Source organism: Sceloporus undulatus, chromosome 2, assembly GCF_019175285.1.
Source record: "Sceloporus undulatus isolate JIND9_A2432 ecotype Alabama chromosome 2, SceUnd_v1.1, whole genome shotgun sequence".
In the NCBI taxonomy this organism is placed as follows: Eukaryota; Metazoa; Chordata; class Lepidosauria; order Squamata; family Phrynosomatidae; genus Sceloporus; species Sceloporus undulatus.
The window spans coordinates 277609733-277637024 of NC_056523.1; the positions used below are offsets into that span (position 1 = coordinate 277609733).

The following is a 27292-nucleotide window of genomic DNA, read 5'->3' on the forward strand; positions in this document are numbered from 1 at the left end:
GATAGTTCTTTTTGATCTCAACTTGCATGAGTATACTAGACATTGCAAACTGCTCCCCTCTCCCTTGGGTTGATGTTCAACATGACCTGAATCTCTGGAACGTTCCAAATTGGGTGCCCTTGCAGAATGGCTGAGGATAGTCATCACCAAAAAGACACTAAAACCTCCCTGTGTGCCTGAAGGCACTTGGGCAATCTGTCTTTGATATGGCAGCAGAAACCACTCAAGTTATCTAGAATAGAAGCATGCCTGGGGAACACAGCCTATTGAGACAATCATAAGACCCCATAAACAGGCCAACAGTAGGAGATCCAAGGTGTAAGAGAGGACATACCTTTCTGATGGTCTTCTGTATGGCCATTACCTTTTCCTTGGTCAAGAATACCCTCTCAAAAGACAACCACCTCAAAGTGCTGCAAATGCAGAGCTGGAATGAGGTGGTTCTTCCCATGATTTACCAGAAAACCATGGCTGGATAGAGAGGAAAGCACAAAGTCGGCATCTCATGTCCCTGTTGAGGAGAAGCAGATCTTATCAGGATATAATCAAAATACAGATATGCTCTCTCCAAGAGGTTACCAGAGCTGCCATCATCTTGGTGAGGACACTTTGATAAGATGAAAGGTTGAATGGGAGAGCTTTCTATTTAATTTCTATTGATGCATAAACCACAGGGATTTTCAGTAAAGTAGATGGACAGGATGTGCAAATAGCCATCAGTCAAATCCAGAGATGCAAGAAAATCCCAGGGCTATAGTGCCTCTAGAATGATCTTGAGAGTCTCCATTCTGTATTTGTGTTTCCTCACAAAACGATTGACCCACTTCAGGTCCAAAACAGTTTTCTACAACCTGCTCTTTTTTTTTCTTGTGACAATTAAAAATATAAAATAAGAGCCTTTCAATCTTTGTGTAGATGGCATTGTTTTGATGACCCCAATCTTGACCAGGTGTTCTATAGCTTCTAGCATCAATGGATGTTTCTTTGAACTTCTTGACCTTGGAGAAGGAATGAAAAAATCATGATAGTAAAGAAGATCTATTAAATAGCTGTCTTTCAGCGTTGACACAGACCAGTGGTAAAGATCTCCAAAACGTGAGAAGACTGAGGTCTTCCTCCCACTTTAAGGGGTAGTAAGTTGGGTCTGAACCAATTTTCAACCCTCCTTACCAAAAGGGGTGTTGTTATTGCTGTTAGTGTTGTTATAGGGTCTAGAAAAACACTGGGACTGGGGGACTGGGACTGCTTCCAGGAGTGGTATCTATGCCCAGACCAGTACTGTCTGCCGAATCTGTTGTCTCTAGGGCAAGAGGAGTTATATTTATATCTGGAGGAACATAGCTCCTAGTGCCAGCCCGTGAAAGACAATAGGTAGGATAGAGAAAAGAGAACAAAGTAAATAGTAAGATTTTTGGGGGGGATAGAACAGAGAACAGGAAAAAAGTTAAAGAGTGCAGTGAGAAAACGATCTATGTAGAGCAGAGGCAAGAACTATTGCTTTGTGGTTTGACTGCCACAGCGAAGAAGAGCAATTCAAAAAGGAGGAGATGGTTCCCCCTTCACTGCTGGAAAATTGGAGTTCTGTAGCATAAAAACTACAGAAGATCTGATCACAAATTGTTACTTATTTTTATTCTCAGCCAGGATAGTATTACTAGTTTGGCCTTCATAGTCATGTTTTCATAAGAATGGTCTAAAGACAATCCATAACATAGAATTTTTAATCAAACTCCTCCTGTACTTTATGCACATTAATATGAAATACATTATTATAAACTAAAAGTAAAAAATAAACAAGGTAATTTAAGGATTATGAATTTAAATGATACAATGCATATTGCAAGTGCACATTCAGACACTAGAATCCATTATACCTGGCTGATCAAGTTGAGGTGGCTTGACTCCATTACACTTATGGCTTTTTTTCCTTTTCTTCATTTTTTCAGATGACTTTTGATTCAAACTTTGTATCATATAGTATTCCAGCTAAAATAAAGCATGGCATGTGTTATCAAAACAATAAACTAACATATTTAAGAAATAGCTGGCCCATCTTCATTATTTTTTAAGTTGTTTCCTTAATTTTATAAAGCAATATTTTTATTTATTAAATAAATAAATTTAATTCATTTAAATAATAAATCTAATTAAATGTATTTAAATAAATTAAATAAAGCAATACATTCTAATACATTTGTGTATTTAATTTACATCCAGCCTTTCTCCTGCTACAGGACCAAAGGTAGCTTACAATAAAGCTAAAACATAATTCAGCCAAAAAAACCACCACACTCCAAAACCCTAATAACACAAGAGGTTTTTTTTTGTTTTTTTTTAAAAACACACTTTTACACAATTATTTGGAGTTTATCAACGGGAGGAATTTCTCTTAAAATCTGAATGAAAAGGAAGTGGGGCCAGAACGCATTCACTTAAAGTCGCTAGTTTCATGCAATTACGTTAATATGCCTTGCGTTCAAACTGGCTCCCCATTGCCCGAATTTGCATGTGGCAGTCTATCACACAATAACGTGAAACCACATGATTGCGTTCGGACTGACTTCCCATTGCCCGAATTTGTGTGTAGTGGGTTAAACCCCATGATTGCGTTCAGATTGCCATCGGATTATACTTCCAGTTCCCCTTGTCTGATAAACTCCTTTCATTCACTTACAGAAACTCAACAGTAACAACAAAAATAACAGGAAAAAAGACAAATTGTTTTATGTATAGGGAGTTCATTATCATATTCATATTTTACAGAAAGTGATATTTCTGACTTGTCATTTTCATTCTCTGTCTGTAAAACTGTTCTTGCTACTACTTATTCATAACGGCCAAGCTTTCTGGTTATGTAAGTAAGATGTGGTAGTAAAATCTACAGTCCTATATACCACAAAGAGGCTGCTTAAATCTCACAGAAACTACTGAACCTAAGCCTAAGCATACTGAATAACCATACTGAATAACTACAGATGACAATACAGCACTTAGGACTTTAACACATGGGAAAAATTGGGGGTTTAACTGGGCATTATCCAGTGACATTCATGAGATCACAGAGAAAATTTTCACTGATTGGTAAAGTCCTTGGGTAGTTAGTAAGTAGTTTTTCATGCTGTCAGTCATGTTTGAACCATAGTTATGAAGCTATGGCCTATTACAGACTGCCAAAAAAAAAGCTGCTTCGTGTCTCTTTGGAGGTATGCTATTTAAATGATGCATGGGTCCTAAGAGTCCAGAGGTCACGCCAAAGCCACACTCCATTCCTAAGCACTGGAGTGCAGCTTTGGTGCAGCTTCCGGATTCTTAGGATGCATGCATCATTTAAATAGCATACCTGCAAAGAGACCCGAAGCAGCTTTATTTTGGCAGTCTGTAACAGGCCTATGAGAAAGAAGCATTGGACTCCCAGTTCAAAGAATTAATTTTTATGTTGACCTGCTCTGGCAGCTCTGCACCTTTTGCCAGAGAATGAGCTGCCTTTTCCCCATTGGTGGCCTAAATTCTATTCTGCCAGACCCTTCCTTCTACACATAGTATTTTTCCTCATGGAAAAAGAAGAAGGAGAAAGAGAGAGAGAGAGAGAGAGAGAGAGAGAAGCATTGTAAACAAGGGGGGCTGCCCAGGCCTGCTTTTTGAACTGTGCACTCCCTTTTTCTATTCCAGTTGGTTACTATAAGAACTGATGCCCAAATGTGCATGTTTTTCTCTTCCTGCCCTATATTTCCCTTTCGTTTGCATCATGTCTTTTGAATTGTTAGGCTGAGGGTGGGGATTGCCTTTTCAGAAAATCAGAGAATATGCACTGGTTTCCCATTTAGGAATCTTTCTGGCTAAATAACAAGGTAATAATGTTTTAATCCTCTTTCACATGGATTAAAAATATGTATTGAGTGTCTTCTTAAGTATTTTATGACCCATGAGTATTCTAATGTATTTAAGCGATTAAATTTCCCAGTGTCTGCCAGAATGCCTTTGAATGTAGAATGAAAATTATTCCATAACACCCAAAACCAAGAGACATGAGCACCTCACAAACTTTATTTTCTTTTTTAAAAATACAATCGAGATAATTTATGTATCCTCAAAATATTTTTTTAAAAAAGCAGATCCAACAGACAAACTAAAATACCTGCTATCTAGAAACAAATTAGGGACAGAATTCATAAAACAGGCTGACCTGCAGTAGACATATAAAACAGAGAAAATCCTCAATGGCACTAAATATCATTTCTCAGAAATAATTTGGAAACTCCTATTGTTTTCAACACACTAAATTATTTGCAAATATCATTTGCTCCATGATTTTTATATAAATGATATCAATTCAAATCAATTAGCCAAGTAATTTTGTTGCTGTTTTGTACTTACAATATCTAATATCGCTATGGCCAGTGAACATTGGAATTAATATAGTGAAATTTATTAGCTGCTTTGCCAATAAACCATTTGAGACACAGGCTACTGCAGAATTAATGCAGTTTGACACCATATTACCTGCCATGGCTCAGTGCTATGGAATTCTGTGATGTGTAGTTTTGTGAGATATTTAGTCGTCTCTGTTAGAGAACTCTGCTGCCACAACAAAATACAAATCCCAGGATTCCACAGGATGGAGCCAAGGCAGATACTGTGCGGTCAAACAACACTAAATCTGTAGTGTGGCAGCAGCCACATCAATATTTCATGGGGTACAGCACTTCCAGGTTTATACATTCGTATTTAAACAGCATATATTTTAGAATATCTTTACTTTGTCAGATTTATAGAACTTGTAATTGTAATTTGATTTTTATAAGACTGTAGTACACCTAGGCTAATGTTTTTGCTGCATTTCTTTCATTTCAGTGTTGTTCCTCATAGCTGAAGTACTAATAACCACATGCTTCCCAAATAGATATGCCTTCTCCTTCCAGAATATTGGACTTCAAAGTTATGAAGGGAGTTTAGAAAACAGCTGGAATGAGGGATGCTGAAAGACTTTTGGCAGTGAAAACATCACCACCTTCTTGTATGCTTTTCTATATCACATTGACCAAAAGTGTCAATTACAAAAGGTATTTCCCTTTACACAGTTTACCCTCATAGCAGTTCTGTTGAATAAATCAAATTGAAAGAATATAATTTGATCTGAATTGTCCAATGAGCTTCAGTTCAGAACAGGGAAACAAACTCTTTGTCACCTATATCCATACCAACTGTCCAAATCTAATCTGCATTTAAAAAGTTTTTTAATCTTAAAATTTGGTAATTCTAAGGGATCCTTATACTTACCACGCCTCCAAAATATTTCCCTATGTAAAAATCATTGAGACTGTGCAATTCCAGATAAGTAGCTCCTAGTTCTTTAGCGAGCTGAATCCCTTCAGAAGCTGTAACACAGCTCCCTCTGTCCGAGATACACAAAGGGCAAGTGCAGGGAACTTCTGAGAAAACAAATTATTCATACAAAGTATTTTTAATTACATTGGCTCATCAGTGGCTTATACAACCTAGTAAATAATTAATCACAAGTTAAACAAGAGAAGATTTCAGAACATTTACAGTTATGTGCATATCTACTTAGAAGTAACCACCAATTTTCAATGGGGCATCTTCTCAACTAAGTGTGTTTAGGATTGCAGCCAAGAACAATTAAAGAATGTGTTCTGCAGCTGTCCTCTTGCAAAGCCACTTGGGTAAGAAATATACCACTTTTTAAATTTGATGTGATATAGTAGATTTTCCCCCCATTAATGTAAGCAATTTTGGAATATAGTCTGTTGTTTAGGATTTATCTAATGAACAACATTCTGGATTATTCATACAGATTCTGTTTCTGTCTACAGATGCAAGTAGTTTTCTTCATTGAAGTATTTCAATTTTTTTAATTGCTATATGAACAAATTATATTTTTTTCAGTTTACTTAGAATGTTGAATTTTGTAATTAAATTTTTTTTGTAATTTGCTATCATTTCTCAAAGACATGTCCTCTAAGTTTCCTCTAAGTTTTGATGAGGATAACATTACAGAAACAGTCTTATCAATAGATAAACAAAGCAATTTGTTAATTGGTGTTTATACAAATAAAGCTATAGGGTATAAATAAAAATATTTAAGTACATAAATTGTAATGACCTAAATCCAATTACTAGCTCCTCAACTAGAGCAGGCTCATTGAATCAATAGGAATATGGTAAATCTATACTTAACAGTATACAAGTTCCATTGATCTAACTGGTACACTCTAATTGAGACTAACAATTGTATTTAGACATATTCTTGTTATTATTATGCCATTAGTTTATTATTCAAAGACTTTGAAAACAAAACTGCTTCTTCTTTCTCACTGACTTTAATCCAAGATATGAAGCACCTAAAATGATTATTTAGACAAAAAAGATGGGTGCTATCTACTTACAGGTCTATAAAAAACAGTGTGCTATAGTCACACTGAGCATTTATATTCAAATTATCATCCATCCCAAATAACACTTCCTTGCAGAACACCAGCAAACCAGTGACAAACAAATATTCATCTCTTCAAGTTGGTCCATCAATAGTATCTCACCCCAATCAAATTGGCTAGTGTGTCTACCAATGCTAATCCAAAATGCTGGAGGGGTTGTGAAGGTAGGGGAACCTTTGTACATATGTGGCTGCATTGTCCCTTAGTGCATGAGTACTGGACAGAAATTTTACAACTGATCTCCAAGATCACTAAACAAAGTATACAATTATCCCCACTCCTGCTCCTGTTCTCCATTTTTATGAATGAAAATAAAGCCCTGCAGCATAAAGAATCTTTTATAAGCTGGAGCACTCTATGATTAGTGCACTGCATCAGTGGTTTTCTGACCTTAGTAAGTAATACACTCTTATCCCTCAGAAAACCCTATCGCCAAAACTCTGTCAACATAAGGCAGAAATGACTTGAGCGCACACAACAACAACAAACCTTTGGTTCTCCAGATGTTTTGAACTTCAGGACCAAGAAGTCCCAACCAACATGGTCAGTGGTCAAGAATTCTAGGAGATGACATGCCATCTGCAGGACTAAAGTCAGACAACTATTGTACTTCCTAAGCCCTTCAGGACTGATGACAATAGATTAGAAGGTAGAGGGGCGATTGTCATTCCTTTTCTCCTGGTTTTGCTTTCACATTGTTGGCAGTGGGGGAAAATATTTAGGCTCCTTTGAAACCACCACCACCCTATGTTGGGGAGCTATGCTGCAGGGCTAGGTAAGCTTTGAAAACTGTACATGTAGAGCTTCTTTCTCTGCCCAAACTATGGCCCCAATCTGATGATACAGAGGGAGTAACTACAGAAAGATCCACCATGGTAGGAAGGGATGATCTGAGACTGGATCTTTCTATATATGTAGCTATAGCCTAAATCCCATATTGGACTAAGTGAGAATAATCACAGCCCTTAACATAAATATGATTCATATCATTATTCATTTATATTATCTAATGGTACAAACTACAGTAAAAATAGATGGCATGCATTTAAATAGTAGAGTATATAGCTTAGTGAGGAGAATAATAAAAAGCACCCCAAAAATATCAAAGAAATTAATGTTCATTCTTAAATGGGTTCTCTTTTTATACTGTGGATCTAGAAAGGCTTTCCTTTTCCTTGGTCTACTGTTCAGTTCAGCTGCATCAGAACATATATGGAACTGAGAGAAGATGAAAGCATTTCAATTTGTCTCCCATATAGAAATGGACTGTAAAGTATAACGTCCTATAAGAATGCATGTGTCAAGGGATTGCTTTATAGCAGCTGTGTTACATAACTTTCAATGCAGCTGCAATGTAGCACCCAAATGGAACAAAACATGGGAATAGAATAATGACTGCAGAACAAAGGAACTTTGGGGGAAACAATTCTGACTGAGAAAACATAGATTACATTGTTATTGCTAGTTTTCAGTATATGTATTAGCCTTAGATGACACAATGGAAGGCAGGAGGTGAATAGAAAACTATTGAAAAGGGTTATTTACTATCCCACATTGTATCAGATTTCACATAAAAATTATCTGAATTCATTAAACAATATTAATGATAGCCATACAAATCTCATGAATTCCTAAACAATGTGCCAGCAGCAAGCCATTTGTATGCCAATAGAAAAGTGAATTTGAAAAACTTGTTCTGAATTTGAAGTACGGTACCCACCCAGGAAAAAAGGCACTCATACTGCCTCTGTAAGAACTAATAATATAGCTTTCCTCCTTATAATAAGGTTTCCCAGTCAGTGGGATAATTATTCTGCATCTTACAGCTCTATTCACACTGCAGCAAAAATCTAGTTTGACATTACCTAACTGCCATGGCTTAGTGCTATGGAATTCTGGGAACTATAATTTGTTGTTGCACCAGAGCTCTCTGACAGAGGAGGCTAAATGTCTCACAAAACTATAATTCCCAGAATTTTATAGCAATGAGCCATGGCAATTAAAATGTTATCAAATGGGATTATTTCTGCTATGGCTGAAGCCTAAATTATTCAACTGTTCTCAAAACAGAGACACGGTAGAACTACCTCTTCTAAGAGAAAACATTACTAGGATCGTGATACACATAGTAACAGAAGGCACAAGCTCCTCTTATCTCCAGTAATTCTTAAGTCTTACATACATTCTAAAAGTAAACATTTCAATATTAACCTAAAGGGCGTTATAAATAAATGTTGCTATCATTATTTCTATCACACAACTAAAAAACAGTGGCACAATGAAAGTTATACAACTTTTGCTCATGTACACGTTAGGAAAGTGACATTGACAAGATCTTCACACATCTTAGAGAGGTTGGACATATTTCCAAATAAATATAAAAGCCATAATTCTAAAACTACTGCCTAACTCACATCCAATACCAGTGTGAATATACAGGTCATCATGATGTGGAAGTGTAACTCTGAAACATGTATAGTCTAGATTACAGCACTGAACTCTTAGAGCAGGGGTAGGCAATCTTTTTGAGCCGGGGGCTGGGTTGCTATCCCTCAGACAACTGGGGGGGGGGCAAAAAATAAATAATTAAATAATTTTTTAAAAAATTTAAATATATAAATAAACCAGGACAAATGTAGGACAAAATTTTCAAATGGAAGACATTTTTTTTTAAAAAAAATGGAGGACACGCGAAAAAATTTGCTGATTTTTAAAAAAATGTTAATATAAATGCATGTTTCTGAGGCTTCTACAGACAACTGCCCCCCAAAGGCCCTGGCGGCAATCTGCAGCAGGACCGGGCTGGGGCCGGTCCCAAGGCCTCGCCGGGCCGCATCCGGCCCGCGGGCCGCAGGTTGCCTACCCCTGTCTTAGAGTGCTGCTATTCCTCTTTAACTGCTCTGGATGCCTCCCATTGCATTCTGGGATTTGCAGTTTAAGGTAGGGCATTTAAAATTCTCAGCCAGAGAGCTCTTAAGCATCACTGAATTACAAGCCTCAGAATGCAACAGGAGGCAGCCAGAGCAGTAAAAGTGGAATAGCAGTACTATAAGAGATTAGTGCAGTAATGTGGTTTGAATCTGAATGGAGCTAGTACAAATGTTTTCTGACTGAACATTACATGGCACTTTGTAAAATAAGCTCTGTAGATGTGTCACATCATGATTGGACTAATTGCATAAGTCTTTTTCACCATGATTTACACAACACTTATCCTCAGACTTATATTTTAGCTGTTTATAACATAAGCTGTAGCACATACCGTTTTGTCTTGCACCAACAGCAGAAATTATGACTGGAACTGAACAGTGGTTTAGTGTTTTTTTAATCAGTGGTGCATAAATGTCCTTTACTTCTTGAAATGAAGATTTGTCATTTACAGAGTATTTGATCACAATGATATCTGCTTCTCCAATAAGGTTCCGAGATGTGTACCAGTCACTTTCAAAAATATCCTATACAAAATAAAAAGATGGTGCTAAATTCCATTTTCAGTAGATTAAGAATAGACTGAATAAAATAGTCCACCAAACAGACACAGAAGTACAAGTTGAGTTCTCTTTCATAGTGAACTAAAAGATAACTAAACAAAATCCAGGAAGCTTGCACCCATAACGTCAATTTTTTTGTTAAATAATTTTTTAAAATATATAGAGAAGCCCACAGTTATACGTAAAATATCTTTTGCATGTAAAATTGTATGTAAAATATCTTTTAAGCTTTACTTGTAGCAACTTTGTCACCAATATTTGCAATTTACAGACAGAGAACTCAATATATTGACACAGTAACTAAATGAAGGCTAGATGTGAAGTTAACAAGCACATGAAAGTTTGAATCTAACTCTCTCAAACCTGAGACCAGCTTTCAATCTAGTTCTGAATTCTTTCGATAGCTGTAATTACTGAGGCATTACTTATAAGGGAAATACCAAAACTGATTTTCATTTCATCTTAGTCATGGGAAAAGCAGTTCACAGACATATATAATATATACTCAAAACTTGTGCACTTTACTTTTTAAAATTCTTCCTTTTCTATAGCTTAATGGAAAGGCATGATTGAATGTAATTTGCATGGCTAACAACTTCACTTAAGTGCAGTATCTCTGAGCATGAATAGTAATAAATATTTATATAAGTTCTTCTTCTCTTATGGAGATTAGTAAACACTTGCAATAAAAAAAATTACTGAAATACATTATGTCCCAACTTTTATTTAGCAATTGATGAACAAACTGCTAGCTAACCACAATATTTTAGAAGAGAGCTTGACATATTTTTCTGTGAGACAACAGACTACTATTCTATCTTACCCTGCCTACACTTTTCTACCATATTAGAATGTACAATCCAGAATACTCTTTGAGAGGAATTATGCTCTTTTATATATATCAGTTGGGAGAATGACAATAAATTTTCTGTTCTTAATAAACAGAGGCAACCTGAGATTCTACAATTGTTTCTGTTTTTGCTTTTCCCAGTGCCATTCTGGCATTTTATCACTGCTAGAGAATAAACAGCCAGTCCAACATCCTTGCCTTGCTTCTTACATAATGTAGTTATTACCAGCTGACGAAAGGCTTTCTCTATTATGAACTGATACTCAGTTCTGCTCATTTTTCAGTTTGTGAAATGCAGTACTAACCCACGGGACTGCAAAAACAGCATAAGACTTTAAAATTAGACTTCCCAGAATGCTAAGCACTATTAGATAAAAGAGAGCCTGATATTTTGGAATTTTCAAAGATTTATGAAATAATGCAGGATGGGAATGGAGAAATGTAGGTTCAAGGGACCAGTATGAAGAAAGTATACGAACTAAACAGACAGGAACTAGGACATGAAAGATAAATAAAATAATTTTTAAAAATATTATTATTATCATTTGGTAAAGGTACCAAAAAAGTTTTAATCCACAGGCAGATATCTGTGCATACTTTGTGCCATCATTATGAATAATGACCAGTGACTCAACTGGAAAGCACAAGTGATGAAATTCTAAGACTTATACTGTGTTTTACTCATTGTTGTAAGCTGCCTCGATCCTGTGGGAGAGGCGGCATATAAATAAAAATTATTATTATTATTATTATTATTATTATTATACATGTTAACATACTGCCCAGCCTAAAACAGGTGCTTCCAGGTATCGTTTCATCTATTTCATTAGTTCACATGAAGGCATGTTCTTATATAGCCAAAACAGCATCATTCATGTGCAAGAGATGCGGAACTAGTTTGCAGTATGAAAATTATCTTACTCATGTTCAGTAGCCATAAAATGCCGACAAGGAGGAGCAGAAAACAAGAGGAGTTAGGGAATAAAACAGAGTATCCTTAAAAAGAACATGGCTGAAGGACTGGGACACAGAACAGGAACATTTCCCACACTTTTTGGCTTTACTTGTGATGATAATGGCAGACTAAGAAACAAACCGGGCAGTACCTTTTAAAAGAAGCTGTTCTCATCCTGAGGGCTTGGAGTTATTGCTCCTGATCTTGCACAACAGCAAATATCCCACCTCCTGTGCTGATACTTCTAGTACAAACTTTTGGTCCACCTGTGCTGACACTTTTATAACTGATCAGTATTACAATCACTACAGATGTTGTCTGACTTAAAAGTATCTGGAACACATAAATAACGTACTGCAAAAGCACCTTGATTGCACAGAAAGCTACTAGCACTCTTAATCAAATAAACGTGTCTTATACAGAGCTATTTGAAATCTGGTGCAGAATATAAAGTTTTAACTCAAAATAAGAAGCAGCAGAAGGAGGTTGTCTTGACAACAGATTGAATCATGTTCCATGAAGAAAATCCAGGGTCATTGGATCAATAATACTGACCAACAACCATTTCTGTGTATTTCCATATGGACATTTGTTTAGTTACCCATCTTAGAATATAGGCTTATGATTGCTCAACACAGATTGCTACCCTTTAATGCACTTCATCCACCTGTCTGCACACATGATCAGAAAGGTTACAAAGCATTCCTCTGTTCTGTTTATTTTGTTTTGTTTTAATCTTTACAACATTTCGTGCATGGCAGTTCAAGCCATTCCATACTCATGGTTGTAGGTGCAGCTTTAGGAAATAATTTTATGTACAGATTTTCTCACCTAGAATAAATCAGAAAAACAGTGTATGTACCCTCTGGCAAAAACAATGTATGTGCCCTAGGGTATGTACCCTCTGGCCAGACATAGCTTAAGCAATTATTTACAATTAAATCTATCTGTTCTTCACAATTATTCGGGTGACAGGATGCACAGAACAAAATATGGTTCAAGACAATGTTGCTTTCGGGCATGCAAAGCATAATATCCTCCAGATATTATATCTTATGCACCTAAGCTGTATAACACTTCCATGGTATATGTCAAAAATAGTTATGTTTCACCAACAAAATTAGCCCATCACTCTTCCATTTCACTGAAATCTAATAGCTTCAACAATAGCAAGTACATTTCTATACCACTTACCAATGTCCTAAGCAGTTTACAAAGTGTAAGCTAATTGCCCCTAACAAGCTTTGACAACGAAGGAGGTAAGCATTAATTTAGCACTTCAAATTATAAATCAAAGAATCCAGAACTTTTAGTTTTCAAGAGACAGATATCAATTAATAATGTATCTGTTGTACCTTAGGATCAGAGACAATCCCCAGATGAAAAACATCTCCCCTGGATGATACTGACAGTGCCATCTCCAATCATTTATGGAGTTCTACAGAACCACAGCCTTCAACCTTTACAGACCTGAAACCTACATCTAAAATTTAAACTGAGTTATATTTGCCTTTTCCCTAATTTTTCTCTCTAATCAGTTCACCTTTATCCCATAACACACACAAAATTCTCCCACCACCCAATTGTGATGATGTTAGTCATAAAGCTAAAATGTTGATGAAAACATCTGTACGTGGAAATGTTACAGAAAATCTGTATGTCATAGAACATCTGTAAGTAGAAATGTTTCACACAAGAAATAGGGGCAGAGATTAAAAGAAAATGAATGAAATTTATTGACAGATTGATCAATCACATAGGCCTTATACAGACCGCCAGAAAGCACTGGTCTATGGGCGGGGTCAGAGCACAGCGTCCTGATGCTGGATGCCCTAACTCTGCCCCATGGTGCCATGATGGTGCACACCAGTCCAGACGGCATGTGCCATTATGATGCACCTCCGGTGTTGCATCCACATGATGCAGCACCAAAGGGGCATCATAAAGCCATGCTGCCACAGCTATGGTGCCCACTGGAGGGAGCAAAAAGTGGCTGCTTTTTGCACTCTCCAGAGGCCAGATCGCAGCCGCGGCATGAGGTTGCCGCAGCCCCGATCCAGCCATATAGCCCCTTACTCAATCAATTATAATTTGTTCAAAGTCTCACCAAATAGTTATAACTAGTTCCTGATAACAGACTCTAAGGGTTGAAACAGACAGCCAAAAAGCCTGTTTTCTGGTGTCACTGGAGCATGGCCTTTACATGCCGCATGCTGTGATGATGCCCAGAAGGCGGCTGCCCAGAAGTGAGCAGCTTCAAGATGCTCTGGCAGCACTGCATTTAGATGCTGCACACTGCCAGAGTGTCTTGAAGCTGCCCTGGGGCTGCAGTGCAGTTGGAAAAGCCGACTCTTTCCCAGCCCAAATAGGAGTGGATCTTTTCCACTCCTATGTGGGCCAGGTTCAAGGCAGATTGGGGCCGTGGCAAGTGCTGCCACGGCCCCAATCCATCTTCAGTGGGGTGGCTTCAAGGTGCTTCTTCTTGCTGATCTGTTCTAGCCCTTTGTTACATTCAGGAATACTAGTAGGAGACATTTTGGTATATGATCAAAAAGAAATATCATAACATATGTGCTTTTCAATAATATTGTCAATATTATAATTGTCAATAATATTCTAAGGTGAAAGAGATAATTAGTTTAACATTCAAATGTATTTTAATATTGTCAAACTATCATCTATACTTTCAGCTTTAGCAGAAATAAAATGATTCCATAGTCATCACATTCATTCTCAAGGAAACATTACAGTACTCCTATACAGCAATGTCTAGAATCATGCAGCTCCCCAGATGTCATTGGACTGCAACTTCCTCACCATTAAATTTCCTGGCTAGGGCTGCTGGTAGATGCAGTCAAATAACATCTGGAAGATCACGATTCCCATTTCTACATTAGGAACAACAGATTATGGTTTCTTCCTTTTGAATATTTCAAAATAGTCTATAAAAATGTTTGTTTACTTGCTTGACAGTATTTTACACAAGATATATACAATATTTATTTCTATTCTTCTACCAGGTCCATATTGCAACATCCTTATACCTTATGAGGTCCTGATCTGATTAAGGCTACAATCGTAAACATACTTGCAAGGAACTCACTGAGACTTAATACTAAATAATATGTTTATTTAGCAGCTTCCTACTACATTTCTTACCCAGAGGGGACAGTCATGTACCACCAGTCTGACATTTCCAAACACACAGGCTTGATATTCGGTGAAAGCAGGATTTCTAACATAGTTGGCAGAGTTTAACAACAAACTGCTGTCAGTCTCTGAAACCAGAGCACTTCTCCCAAGATAGGTCCAGATCAGACTTCTCTGCTGATCATCCTCAGAAAATCCACCTCTTTCATTTCCAAAGGCTACAATGTGAACAGACCTATAAATAAACAATTAACAAAAATCTGCTGGAATCAAACACTTATTATGACAAATTAATATAATGTAGGAAGAGGAAGAACAAATGATTGTTTCAAGTCGGAACAAAAATATTGTTTCTTCTTCCAGACATACTCCCCCTCCCCAGCTGATATGAAATACTTGAAGAGTAAATAATGACCCACATACATGATCTTAAATCCCAAAACAGGAGAGCAAGGTGGTTGGGGATCCTGCAAATGCTGCTTGCATTATAAATCCAAAGCCTCTTGGGTTTATTCTTCCGCCAGTTGCTGAAGCTGTTTCATTTGCCCAGTTGAATACTGAGTGGCTTTGGGGGTGTTTCCATCAATGCCCAATTCAGCAATCCCGTCCTCTGCAAGTCAAAATAAGGCTTAGTTCTGTGACAACAGCCTGCTGCTGCTACTGCTGCTGAAGGTGAAATCAGCACATAAACTCAGCAGCTACTAGCTTCCAGCTCAGCCATTGCCTCGTGACGTCAGTAAACCCTACCAACAAAGGGTATTAACACCCGCAAAGGGAAGAGAGAGACTCGACATTTCTGCAGAGCCAACACAATACAGTCAAATCAGCAGAGAGAAAAACAAAATGTGGCTCTGGGAATAGCAGTATCTCAAGAACTGAAGGAGCCTACGTGGTATATTGCTGCTAGCATGAAAAGGATACCAAAATACATGAGCTCACTGGCAGCCAATCCACTCCAGAGGAAAGGAGCCAGACACTCCTAACTAGGAGGGCACAGATGTCAACATTCTAGAAAGAAGTGTCCCCACTTTGAAGTATTTCCTTTTAGACCTTCATTTGCATTTTTAAAAAAAAATACTTTAAAAATACTTTGGAATCGACATCCTGCTGTTTTACTATTACAGACAGATTTTGAATAGATCTTACATTTGCTTGTACATACATATAAATGATGATATGCCCTATATTGTTTTAAAATGTTAAATGGTCTCTGTAGTAAATGAACTTTTTCTGTGAGAGTCTGTTCACTTAAAACTATTGCCTTTTAAAAACAGAAGGAAAAACAGCCTATTCATAGTTTCTGCTTCTGGTGTCAGTACTACAAATGAAGCATTACAAACTTCTGCATTAAAAAATGGAAACACTTAAAGAATATGCATACTATAACATTTAATAGACATATACCCACAACACTGAAAGAAAATGAGTCTGTCTGCATTTATAGAAATATTTAAAATCTGTAAAACAAACTTGTACAATTTAATATTATTTTAGGTTGCGTCTGAAGTACTGTCATACACCATTGTTTTCTAAAATAAAGTACACGGTGAGTTTCCCTTATCCAAAATGCTGGTGAATAGAAGTGTTTTGTATTTTGTATTTTGGAATATTTGCATATACCTAATGGGATTCTTGGAGATGGGACCCAAGCCCAAACATGAAATTCATGTATGTTTCATATACACCTTATACACATAGCCTGAAAGTAATTTTATACAATATTTTAAAATAATTTTGTGCATGAAACAAAGTTTGTGTACATCAAACCATCAAAAAGCAAATCTCAGCCACCCATGTGGTCAATTTTGGAATATTTCAGATTTCAGAATACTGAATAAGGCAAACTTAACCTGTATACTATTCATTTAGTCAGCAATCTTATGCATGCTTACATGGGAGTAAGCACCACTGAATTTAGGAGGATGTACTTCTGAAGAGATGTACATTGTCTCACTGTTAAAATTGCTAAAACTGAAAAATCTTAATTTTATGGCTTATATAAGAAAAATACAAGGAAAACAGAGGCATAATTTTGATAGGGAGGAGTTTTTTTGGTGCACGCTTGGAGCAAAGCATGCTGGTTTCTTTAAAAACAAAATACAGTTCCTCTGATGCTGAAAATGTGGAATCTACTATTTACAGAAAATTAGACATTAGGTAAAGGTTGGTGAAAGAGACCGGATAGTGTCTTAGACTTTATTTTGCACCTTTCTAGAAAATTTGAATGGTATCTTTCACATGTACTAATCAAGATAAAACAAAGGCCGGGAAGGAGGACGAGGGCCGCCCCTCATCGCGGCCATCGCCGCGGTGGGAAGTGGCCTCCTCCTCCTCCTCCCTGGCCTTGCTGGGGCCCAGGAGGGAGCGTCTCCGCGGCTGGAGCTCCAACCGCGGAGAGCCCTCCCAGGCCTCAGCAAGGCCTTGGAGCCGCCGCCGCGGCTGAGATGGCCGCGGTGGGCGGGGCTGTCCCGGTTTGGGCGCCAAACCGGACCGGGACGGCACCGCCCAAACCGGGACTGTCCCGCCGGGGGGCGGGATATGGCAACCTGCAAATTTTTCCAGATCATGGCAAGCAAAGGGGAAAATCCATGGCATAACTACAGCTCTTCCTAGGCTCTACTAGCTTATTGTGGCTACAACTTGGAGGTTAGGTGGTACCTTTCTTGATGTTTTTGACTGCCTCGGTCCTCTTATTTCTCACAAAATAATAATATAAAAACACATAGATATCAAACTATGGACCACTAAGAAAGAGAATTGGGCTTTTTAAATTTCCTCATAATACTAGAACCCACTGCAACTCGTAGGGTTGCCATAATTGTCCACTAAAACCTGGGACAAAATGTAGCACAAAATCTCGACCAAACTGTAGGACAACTGCAGGACAAAACTCAGCCCAAAATGTAGGACATTTAAGGCCCTCCATTTTTCTTAAATGTCCTACATTTTGGCTGAGTTTTGTCCTGCAGGTCTCCTACAATTTGGTCTAGATTTTGTCCTACATTTTGACCCAGGTTTTAGTGGACAATTATGGCAACCCTAGCCGGGGAGGGAGAGATGGAATTTAAGATAAAGGGCATTCTTCTTCACACTATGTACAGTTAAACAGTTAAACTGTGGGACTCACAAGTACAAGTAGAGAGGTTCATAAGCTATTGAAAGGATAGGACAATTTACTTTAAAAGGGGACTAGAAAATTCATGGATGAGACTATCTGCAGCTATAAACTTTCCATCCATTATCAGAGGCAGTATGTCTCTGTTTATCCCTTTCTGTGCAATATAAGCAGGAAGGTACTATTGCATGCACATCCTGCTTTTGTGTGCCCCATATGCAATTGGTTGGTGACTCTGTGAGTAGAATGATCTACATGAATGTTTACTATGACTTACTACTACTACTAATAATAATAATAATAGTTTTTATTTATATATATATATCCCACCTCTCCCTGAGGATCAAGGCAGGAGTACAGCAACAAATTTAAAATTACAGTTAATTAAAATACATTCTCATACCATAAAATCTTAAAAACAGATCAATAACCCTATACAGGTACAATATCAACATCAACTATGGCCCTTCTTACGTTTTTTTTTCTTATGACTTTAAAAAAGTTGCAACGTTTCCAAGAACATATAGGCACACAACATCAGCTGCGGAAAGGCACTCTCTCCATCCCAAATGCCACTGCTGTGTCCTTGGAGGGAGCGAAGAGCAGCCAGCATCTACTGGACTTATTCCCTTCCCCTGCTGTCCTTTTCCTTGTGTGTTCTGTCTTTTTGGATTGTTAAGCCTGAGGGAAGAGAACTCTTAAAATTAACAGTAATAAACCACTCATGTAAAGAAAGCACCATGTACACTAATTGTACTATCTTAATAATAGTAATCATCACCATCATCATCTAAAGTTAATATATGCATTGTGCTACTCAATTGCTCCCACTGCTTGTTATGGGTACCAGTGCAATAAACATTTTTGGAGGTACTTCTCAGTTTCCTAAGTATATGCCACTGGTCACATACCTTCTCACCTTTTGAGTCGGCCTTACAACAGTATTACACTGAGAAGAATTTTGGAAGTCAAAAGTCAATATGCTTTTACCAGATTCTGCCAAAATTTATACAGCTTTCCTTCAGATCAAGGATTACTACATAGCTCATGCAGTTACCTTGAACCAGTTACAGACTTTCAGCCAAACTTACCTCACAAGAATATTGTGAGGACAAAGGCATGTGGAGGAATGTATTTGGGCTTGAGATGAATAGAATGAAATCACAGTTAAAATATATGTTGTTGGGGAAAACATAATGCCTCACAGGAACTGGTGCATTCTAATGGCGTTTTAAGATTTCTCACTTAGGCAGAAAACCTGTTATTTAACTGGGTGTATGTCCTACTGAACTCAATGATAATTACGTTCTTCTGTGTAGACATGCTTAGAGAGCCTGTACAGTGTAGTTGCGTGTTGGATGACTTAGAGAGCCTGTACATGCTTAGAGAGCCTGTACAGTGTAGTTGCGTGTTGGATGACTCTGGGGATCAGCCATGGAAACCAACTCAGTGACTTTGGGCAAGTCACACTCTCAGCCTGCAAAGGCTAACTCCTCTGAACAAATCTTCCTAAAAAATCTTGCCAAGAAAACAAACATAAATAGATTCTCCCTGAAGGGCCTAAATACCTAACAGCACCAGATCCCATCTGATCTTGGAAGCTAAACAGGGTCAGTCTTGGATGGGAGATCACCAACAGATACCAGGAACTGCGGTGCACTTGCGTCATACATGGGTGAGCTATACGCAGCTTTCAGTTAACACTGAAAGCTGCGCACTGGGAAGGCAATGGCATGCACACCTCTGGTGCACACATAGTGCCACACCACATGCACAAACCCCATTGCTTTCAATGAGCTCGAGCATTGTATAGGCTATATTTCAAGAACTGACAACACCACATGTGATTATTCCGTATCTAAGAAAACCCTATACCAAAACCACATACATACATTTTCACCATGGCACTTGCCCTTTACCTTTTGCCCCAATCCAAAATATGTTCTAATAATTGCTTGTATGCAGATGTTTCACTTGTATTACTAGCATTCCTTTGTGTACAATCAGAATGAAAAGGCTATGCCTCCAACTCTTTCTTAAGTATATGTTAGTAATGACCACATTTTCAACACTGGGTAGCTATTCTTCACCTAAACTACATAAAATCACATTTGAATGAAAAAAGAGGGAAAGGAATCTAACAAATAAGGAATAAGCAGAGGTGATTTTGCCAGATTCTTCCTCTGAAATACAGCCTACAGCACCTGATATTCAGTGGCACTCTCCCATCTAAGTGTTAACTAGAGCTGACCCTGCTTCGCTTCCTAAATCAGATAAGATCTGGTGCCTTTAGGGTATTTAGGGCATCCTTGGGGAAAGACTACTTAATTGAACCAGAACAATACATTTCATCTGAAGAAATAATAGATACGGAAGTGTTATTTTTTCATAATCTTTAAGCCACTTGCTGGGAACATAAAGCACAGAAACACTGCCTGACCTATTTTACCCTAGCCTGTCTTCTTTTCCTGATGTGTAAACGGCTTCAGGGTAAATGTGAGCTTAGCTGTGACCCACTTTTTGTTTACCACAAGGAAAAACTGAAAATGAGTGACTGTTTTGTCCTTCAAAATAAGGTATGTTTTCTAGCGCTTAGGTTGACTGAACACTCGATAAAAAAACCCTAAAGGCAACTGGATGAATCCGAAATACAGAACTGAGCTCCCGAAAACAAATCATGCACAGAATTATCTGCCAGACATTAATAGGCTTTACATGTTAATGTCTGTACCTATAGGGCTTTGCTTCTCACTTTTAAATTATTGATCATGTTTCATTCTTTCTGTTCTCCCCCAGCAGTGTTGGAAAGTCTAATTATGTGCCACTCACTTTCAGGGAAGGCAGGGTGGCAGCAATGTCTCTAAACAGCTGACAAATGGAAATAAACTGGTGGTGCGTAGTGGTTTGAGTGTCGGACTACAACTCTGGAGGCCAGGGTTCAATTCCCAGCTTGGCCATGAAGCCCACTGGGTGACCTTAGGCAAGTCACACTCTCTCAGCCTCAGGGAATTATAGAATCATAGAATAATAAATGGCAATGCCAAATCTCCTCTGGAAAAATCTTGCCAAGAAACCCCATATTAGGGTGGCCATAAGTTTATCACACAGAAGGAGACTGGAAGTCTATCCCGTGAATATCCTGGAAAAATTTCACATGACCTCACACAAAACCCACCATTAAAGTGGTCACAAAGAAGCATTAATGCATATCTTTTTAATTTCGGGATTACAGTGACTTTGCATCTCCAATATCGCTTTATTTCCACAATTGCATGTGATAGAACCATAGAATCGTAGAGTTGGAAGAGACAAGAGCCATTCAGTCCAATCCCCTTCTTCTGCCATGCAGGAACTCTCAATCAAAGCATCCCTGACAGATAGCCATCCAGCCTCTGCTTAAAGACCTCCAAAGAAGGAGACTCCATTACACTCCAAGGAAGTGTGTTCCACTGTCGAACAGCCCTTACTGTCAGGAAGTTCCTCCTCTTGTTGAGGTGGAATCTCTTTTCCTGCAGCTTGGATCCATTGCTCTGGGTCCTGTTCTCTGGAGCAGCAGAAAACAAGCTTGCTCCATTGTCAATATGGCATCCCTTCAAAGAAACAGGGCCATCATGTCACCTCTTAACCTTCTCTTCTCCAGGCTAAGCATCCCAAGCTCCCTGCCTTTTCAAGTCGTTCCTCGCTTATGGCCACCCTAACATCCCTATCCCCAGTTATGGATGTTAAGGTGGCCATGAGGAAGGACTTGGCAAGAGTCCTTCAGAGGTGGGACGGGTGGGTTGCCATTGCCTTCCCATCTGAGGCTGAGAGAGTGTGACTTGGCCAAGGTCACCCAGTGGGTTTCTATGGCCGAGGGGAGACTCGAATGAGGCCAGCACTGAACCCTAAACACCGCCCTGCTGATAATGTTTATAAACAATCAGTGCGGCCGCCATGAAGGGGCCCAAAAGTCGTGCCACAAAACAAGGAGGAGGAGGAGGCACCGCCAGCCTTCCTCTGTGTATGTTTGTGTATAGAGTACAGTCTGCATCTCTCTCTCTCTCTGGCAGCAGGCCTCGTGGTTGCCATGGCGACGGCCCACTCGGGCGGCCTGAGGCCTAGGGCCGTTCCTTCTGCCTCCTTCGGAGCAGCCTGGCTCTGGGCGGCCGAGGGAGGGAGGGAGGGAGGGAGATGCACCGAAGGAGGCCCCAATGGCTCTCCTCCTGCTCCTCCTCTTCCGCCCTTCGGGCCCGGCGGTACTGGAGGACGGTGGGGCAGCCGGAGGGCATCGTGTCCGAGCAGGACACGGACCACCATTTCGTCCACCGCAGCACCATCCCCACCATGCACTTCCAGCCCAGCTTGCCCAGGTCCCTCTGAGTCTGCCTTCCAGGGGAAGGAGCAGGCGGAGACAGAAAGGGGGGCTGCAGAGAGAGACATCCAAGTCGGGGCGGGAGGGGAGCATCCACAGGGCATAAATAATCCGGTCTGATACCACTTCCATGGCTCAATGCTATGGGATTCTGGGAACTGCAGTCTGTTGCTGCCCACTTCTTGCTTGCATCCACACTGCAGAAATAATCCCATCTCGACACCGCTTTTTGAACTGCCATGGCTCAGTGCTGTCTTAGGATTCTGGGAATTGTAGTTTGTGCTGGCACCACGGCCCTCTGACAGAGAATGCTAAATGTTTCCTAAAACTACAGTTCCCAGAATCCCATAGCACTGAGCCATGGCAGTTAAAGCCCTGTCAAGATGGATTATTTCTCCTATCTTCTTTCTTTTTTTCTATCCTTTGAATTCAAAGGTTGCCAGACTCCTAGCTTCCCAAGAACATCGGAAAACCCAAGGATATAGCCGTATCAGTCTGTAGAATCAGCAGGTAGAGAGATCTTGTAGCACCTTTGAAACTGACTCCTGAAAGGGCTTCTATAGATTAAGTCAACTCCCTCATATGCATCTGTGGAAGTAGACGTTAGTCTACAAAAGGCCATGCTGCCAACTTCTTTCTTTCAGTTAGTCTCAAAGGTGCTACCAGGTCTCTCTCTCTACATACTGATTTTAGAGACTAACACAGCTCTGTCTTTGAATTCCCCCTCTGAATAAACCTGCCAAGAAAACCCCATGAGAGGTTTCCCTTAGGTCCCCTTAAATCGGAAATGACTTGAAGACACACAACAAACTGCAATTCCCAGAATTCCATAGCCCTGAGCCATGACCTTTGAAAAGTGGCATCAAACTGAGTTATCGTGCAGCCGAGAGCTTCTGCTCCATTCGCTCTTTCTCTTCTCTGTCCAAAGGCTATGAATTTAAATAGTGACAAATTCCACTGGGGTTAGAATTTCTAACTAATTTCTTTTGGTGGCACAGAATACCAGCATTGCTAGAAATGTATGGGAGGAATGTATTCCACAGTTCATCTGGGGAAAGGGTTTGCAGTCCAGGAAAAGCTGGTGGTGAAATACATTTGTTATTGTTAAAAGGTGCACAACTCCTCTTCCATACACACACATGCACACAAATCCAGACTAGCACAGCTCTTCCATCCATCTGAGGAAGTCGGCTCAGTTGGAAAGCTCATGCTACCAGCTTCTCTGTTTCACTGCAGAAACAATCTAGTTTGAGACTGCATTAAATGGCCTGGCTTAGTGCTAGGGAATCCTGGGAACTGTCGTTTTGTAAGATATTTAGTCTTCTCTGTCAGAGAGCTCTGCTGCAAGAATAAACTACAATTCCCAGAATTCCCTAGCACTGAGCCAAGGCATTTAAAGCAGTCACAACCTGGATTATTTCTGCAGTGTGTTTTGGACCTGAGGCTCCAAATGTGCAACAAGATCCTTTTGCAAATTGATTTTCCAGGCTAAGGGCACACTGTCTCAGCCTCAGCAAATGGCAATGGCAACCCACCTCTGAAGAAGTATATAGAGAGATCATGTAGCACCTTTGAGACTAACTGAAGAAGTTGGCAGCATGAGCTTTCACAGACTTAAGTCTACTTCCTCAGATGCATTTGGTGATTGCATCTGTGGAAACAGGATCGAGTCTACAAAAGCTCATGCTGCCAACTTCTTTCTTTCAGTGAGTCTCAAAGATGCTACAAGATCTCTACATACTGATTTTAGAGACTAACATGGCTGTAGCTTTGAATTCCCCTTCTGAAGAAACTTGCCAAGACAACTCCATGACAGGTTTACCTTACGGTCTCCATAAGTCGAAATTACTTGAAGACACACAACAATAACAACAAATCTTTGAATCCAGCTCTTTTTGGAAAATGATAGAAAACTTCCATCTGTCCGTTCTCCATCTCATTAAGTTACATCATGTCCTCATCTATATGTGTCTTTTTATCTTAAAAGAACCTCATGTTTTTAACAAGAGGACGTGTGGACTATTTAAGGTGCCGCAAAAATAATCCAGTTTGAGACTGCTTTAACTGTCCTGGTTCAATGCTAGGGAATTCTGGAAACTAGTTTTGTGAGACATATGCTGTCAGAGAGCTTTGGTGCCACAATAAAATACAGTTCCCAGGATTCTCTAGGACTGTTAAAGCGGTCTCAAACTGGGTTATTTCTGCGATGTGTTTTGGGCCATAATTGCTTGTCTCTGGTAAGAGTGAGGTCTGCGTCAGGCACACTTCTTTTGCAAACTGGAAAACATCATCCTTCCTAGACAAATTACTAGCATGAATATGTGTGTCATATGAACTAACACATTTGTGTAGGCTATAGGTGCATTTGAGAGCAAGTATAGAGGCCTGATTAGTAATTTGTTATAATATTAACATGTAAACATCCATTTTTAGACTGCCTATTCCAAAACTGGAGGATACAGTCAAGAGATACTTAGCTGCCCAGAGGCCACTGTTGAATGATGATCAGTACAGGTATAAGAAATGATTATATAAAATATGGCATGTACACCACCTTCCACCTGCTCTCATATATGACTCCCCCACCACCACCTCACTTACAACTCTAAGCTTGGAAGAAGAGCTGTAGCTCAGTGACAAGTATGTGCTTTACATTTTGAAGGTCCCAGTTTCAGTTTATGTTGTTTGGGGCAGAGAGAGACTGCCCCAAACAACATAAACTGAAACTGGGACCTGAAACTGAAGCCCTGGTAAAACCATTACCAAAGAATGCACATAAAATTGTGCTGGACTAGTATTCCAGTATTCTGTACAATTCTTGTTCCTCCCGCCAGTGGTGTGGCTAAACAAACTAAAAACTAATCAGGATACACACCTTGATTCTGAAAATAGTTTCATGTTTGGCTCAAGCCAGTTTCATGAGATTATTTCATTATGGGCTAATCCACTGGACTGCTGCTGCTGCACAATTTTCCTTTCTCTCTTTCCCCGCCACTGTTGGGGTGCCCCTGGGGCATGAAGCCCCAAGGATGCCCCTTTCCAGGTTGCGGGGAAGCAGCCTGGAATAGCGGCGGATCGGGGCCTCGGGCTGCTGCTGTGGCCACTGAGGCCCCGATCTATGGGGGAAAGGGGCGGGTGCAGGCCGCCCCAAAGGGGCAGTCTTTATCCCGCCAAAGTTTACCTTTTGGAATTTATAGTTTTTTGAATATTTTCAAACAGTGGATGGTTGAATCTGTGGATAAGGAATCCATGATACAGAGGGCCATCAGTGAGTACCAGCTTCTATAGGCTATGTTTCAGAGGAAGAAAGTGGCAAAACTACTGAGTATTCCTTGTCTTAAGAAAACCCTATGAAATTTATGGGGTTGCCATAAGTCAACAGGTGACTTGAAGGCACATACACAAGGATATTAATTTATTTTAGAGGTTTATAAGGATATGTGGAAAGGAAATTTTATTTTAACTATATATTATAATTTAAACGACATACCCCCTGTACACACTGGCCTTAAAGGCTGGTTTGGGTGTAGAGTGAGAGTGTAGCGTCTACATGAGGCATGTCCTGACTCCACCCATAGGGCAGTGTGACACCATGCGCTGCATTACACAGCGTTACAGTGCTCCTCCAGCGCTGTGTCCACATGACACAGTGCCGAAGGAGTGCCATAAACTGCACCACCACAGCTATTGCGTCCTTTCCAGGATGCAAAAAGGTGCCATTTTTGTGGCTTCTTTTTGTTCCCTGGAAAGGCTGGATTGGGGTCATGCATGCGTTTGCCGCAGCCCCAATCAGGCGAAAATCGAGGCACCTGCAGACTGCCCCTTTGGGGCAGTCTCCACAGCCCTTATGACTTCAATTAAATGACTATGACTACAAACAACTATAACTACTTCCTGTAAAGTCCAGTGATGACATGATCAATTCATTTTAAACTTGCAGAAATACTGAAAAATTGGCCAAAGAGTTTGCAACCAGAGAGGGCAAATTCATACATCGGGATCTCCTTGAGCATGATAGAATGAATAAGCATACAAGTTATATATCAGGTTTGTTCTTTTAATTTTCTAAGAGCTTGTAAAAATGCTATTGGTATTTTAGGCTGCATCCACACTGCACTGTGAGACGTTTAGCATTGTCTGTCAGAGAGCCCTGGTGACCCCACAAACTACAAATCCCAGGACTCCATAGAATGGAGCCATGGCAGTTAAAGTGGTGCCAACCTGGATTGTTTATGCAAGGCAGATGCAGCCTTAGTTCAGTTGCTCAGGTCCACTCTAAATGAGTGTTAGGCCAATTTTGAACCATGCCATGTTTGCTCATTATTTTTACACACCAGTTTACATTCTGTTTGTGATGAGCTGCTGATGTAAAAGTTCTGCAGAGAATGACCATTCACAGTGTATATCAACCCCTCATTCTCTATCCAAAGGCTGAGCAATGGCACTTCCATTTATGATCTATAAGGCAATCGACATGCCACCCTAAGTTTTCCTGTAGTCTTCTGTCTAATTTAGGCTGCATCCACACTGCACTGTGAGACGTTTAGCATTGTCTGTCAGAGAGCCCTGGTGACCCCACAAACTACAAATCCCAGGACTCCATAGAATGGAGCCATGGCAGTTAAAGTGGTGCCAACCTGGATTGTTTATGCAAGGCAGATGCAGCCTTAGTTCAGTTGCTCAGGTCCACTCTAAATGAGTGTTAGGCCAATTTTGAACCATGCCATGTTTGCTCATTATTTTTACACACCAGTTTACATTCTGTTTGTGATGAGCTGCTGATGTAAAAGTTCTGCAGAGAATGACCATTCACAGTGTATATCAACCCCTCATTCTCTATCCAAAGGCTGAGCAATGGCACTTCCATTTATGATCTATAAGGCAATCGACATGCCACCCTAAGTTTTCCTGTAGTCTTCTGTCTAATT

General features: G+C 39.6%; 2 protein-coding genes across 4 annotated transcripts in view; one reads left to right on the forward strand and one right to left on the reverse strand.

Annotated features, from left to right (window-relative positions):
- The window catches only part of RHOBTB3 (Rho related BTB domain containing 3), a 41394-nt gene extending 25609 nt beyond the window's left edge, over window positions 1-15785 (reverse strand). For 2 of the 3 annotated variants that reach the window (XM_042451538.1, XM_042451537.1), the window contains exons 1-5: window positions 15322-15784; window positions 14908-15133; window positions 9715-9907; window positions 5278-5429; window positions 1875-1986 (exon numbers count right to left, since the gene is read on the reverse strand). In XM_042451538.1, the coding sequence (XP_042307472.1) occupies window positions 1875-1986; window positions 5278-5429; window positions 9715-9907; window positions 14908-15133; window positions 15322-15323 (685 nt within the window). In that variant the 5' untranslated portion in view covers window positions 15324-15784. Of the gene's footprint in view, window positions 1-1874; window positions 1987-5277; window positions 5430-9714; window positions 9908-14907; window positions 15134-15321 lie in introns of all 3 variants that reach the window. The other variant, XM_042451539.1, reaches the window with a different exon arrangement.
- A 6388-nt stretch (window positions 15786-22173) lies between these two features.
- LOC121922741 (carnitine O-palmitoyltransferase 2, mitochondrial-like) overlaps window positions 22174-27292 on the forward strand; it is an 11652-nt gene continuing 6533 nt past the window's right edge. The window contains exons 1-3 of the mRNA XM_042452498.1: window positions 22174-22362; window positions 24798-24878; window positions 26305-26411. Coding sequence (XP_042308432.1) covers window positions 22184-22362; window positions 24798-24878; window positions 26305-26411 — 367 coding nt within the window. The 5' untranslated portion in view covers window positions 22174-22183. The remainder of the gene's footprint in view (window positions 22363-24797; window positions 24879-26304; window positions 26412-27292) is intronic.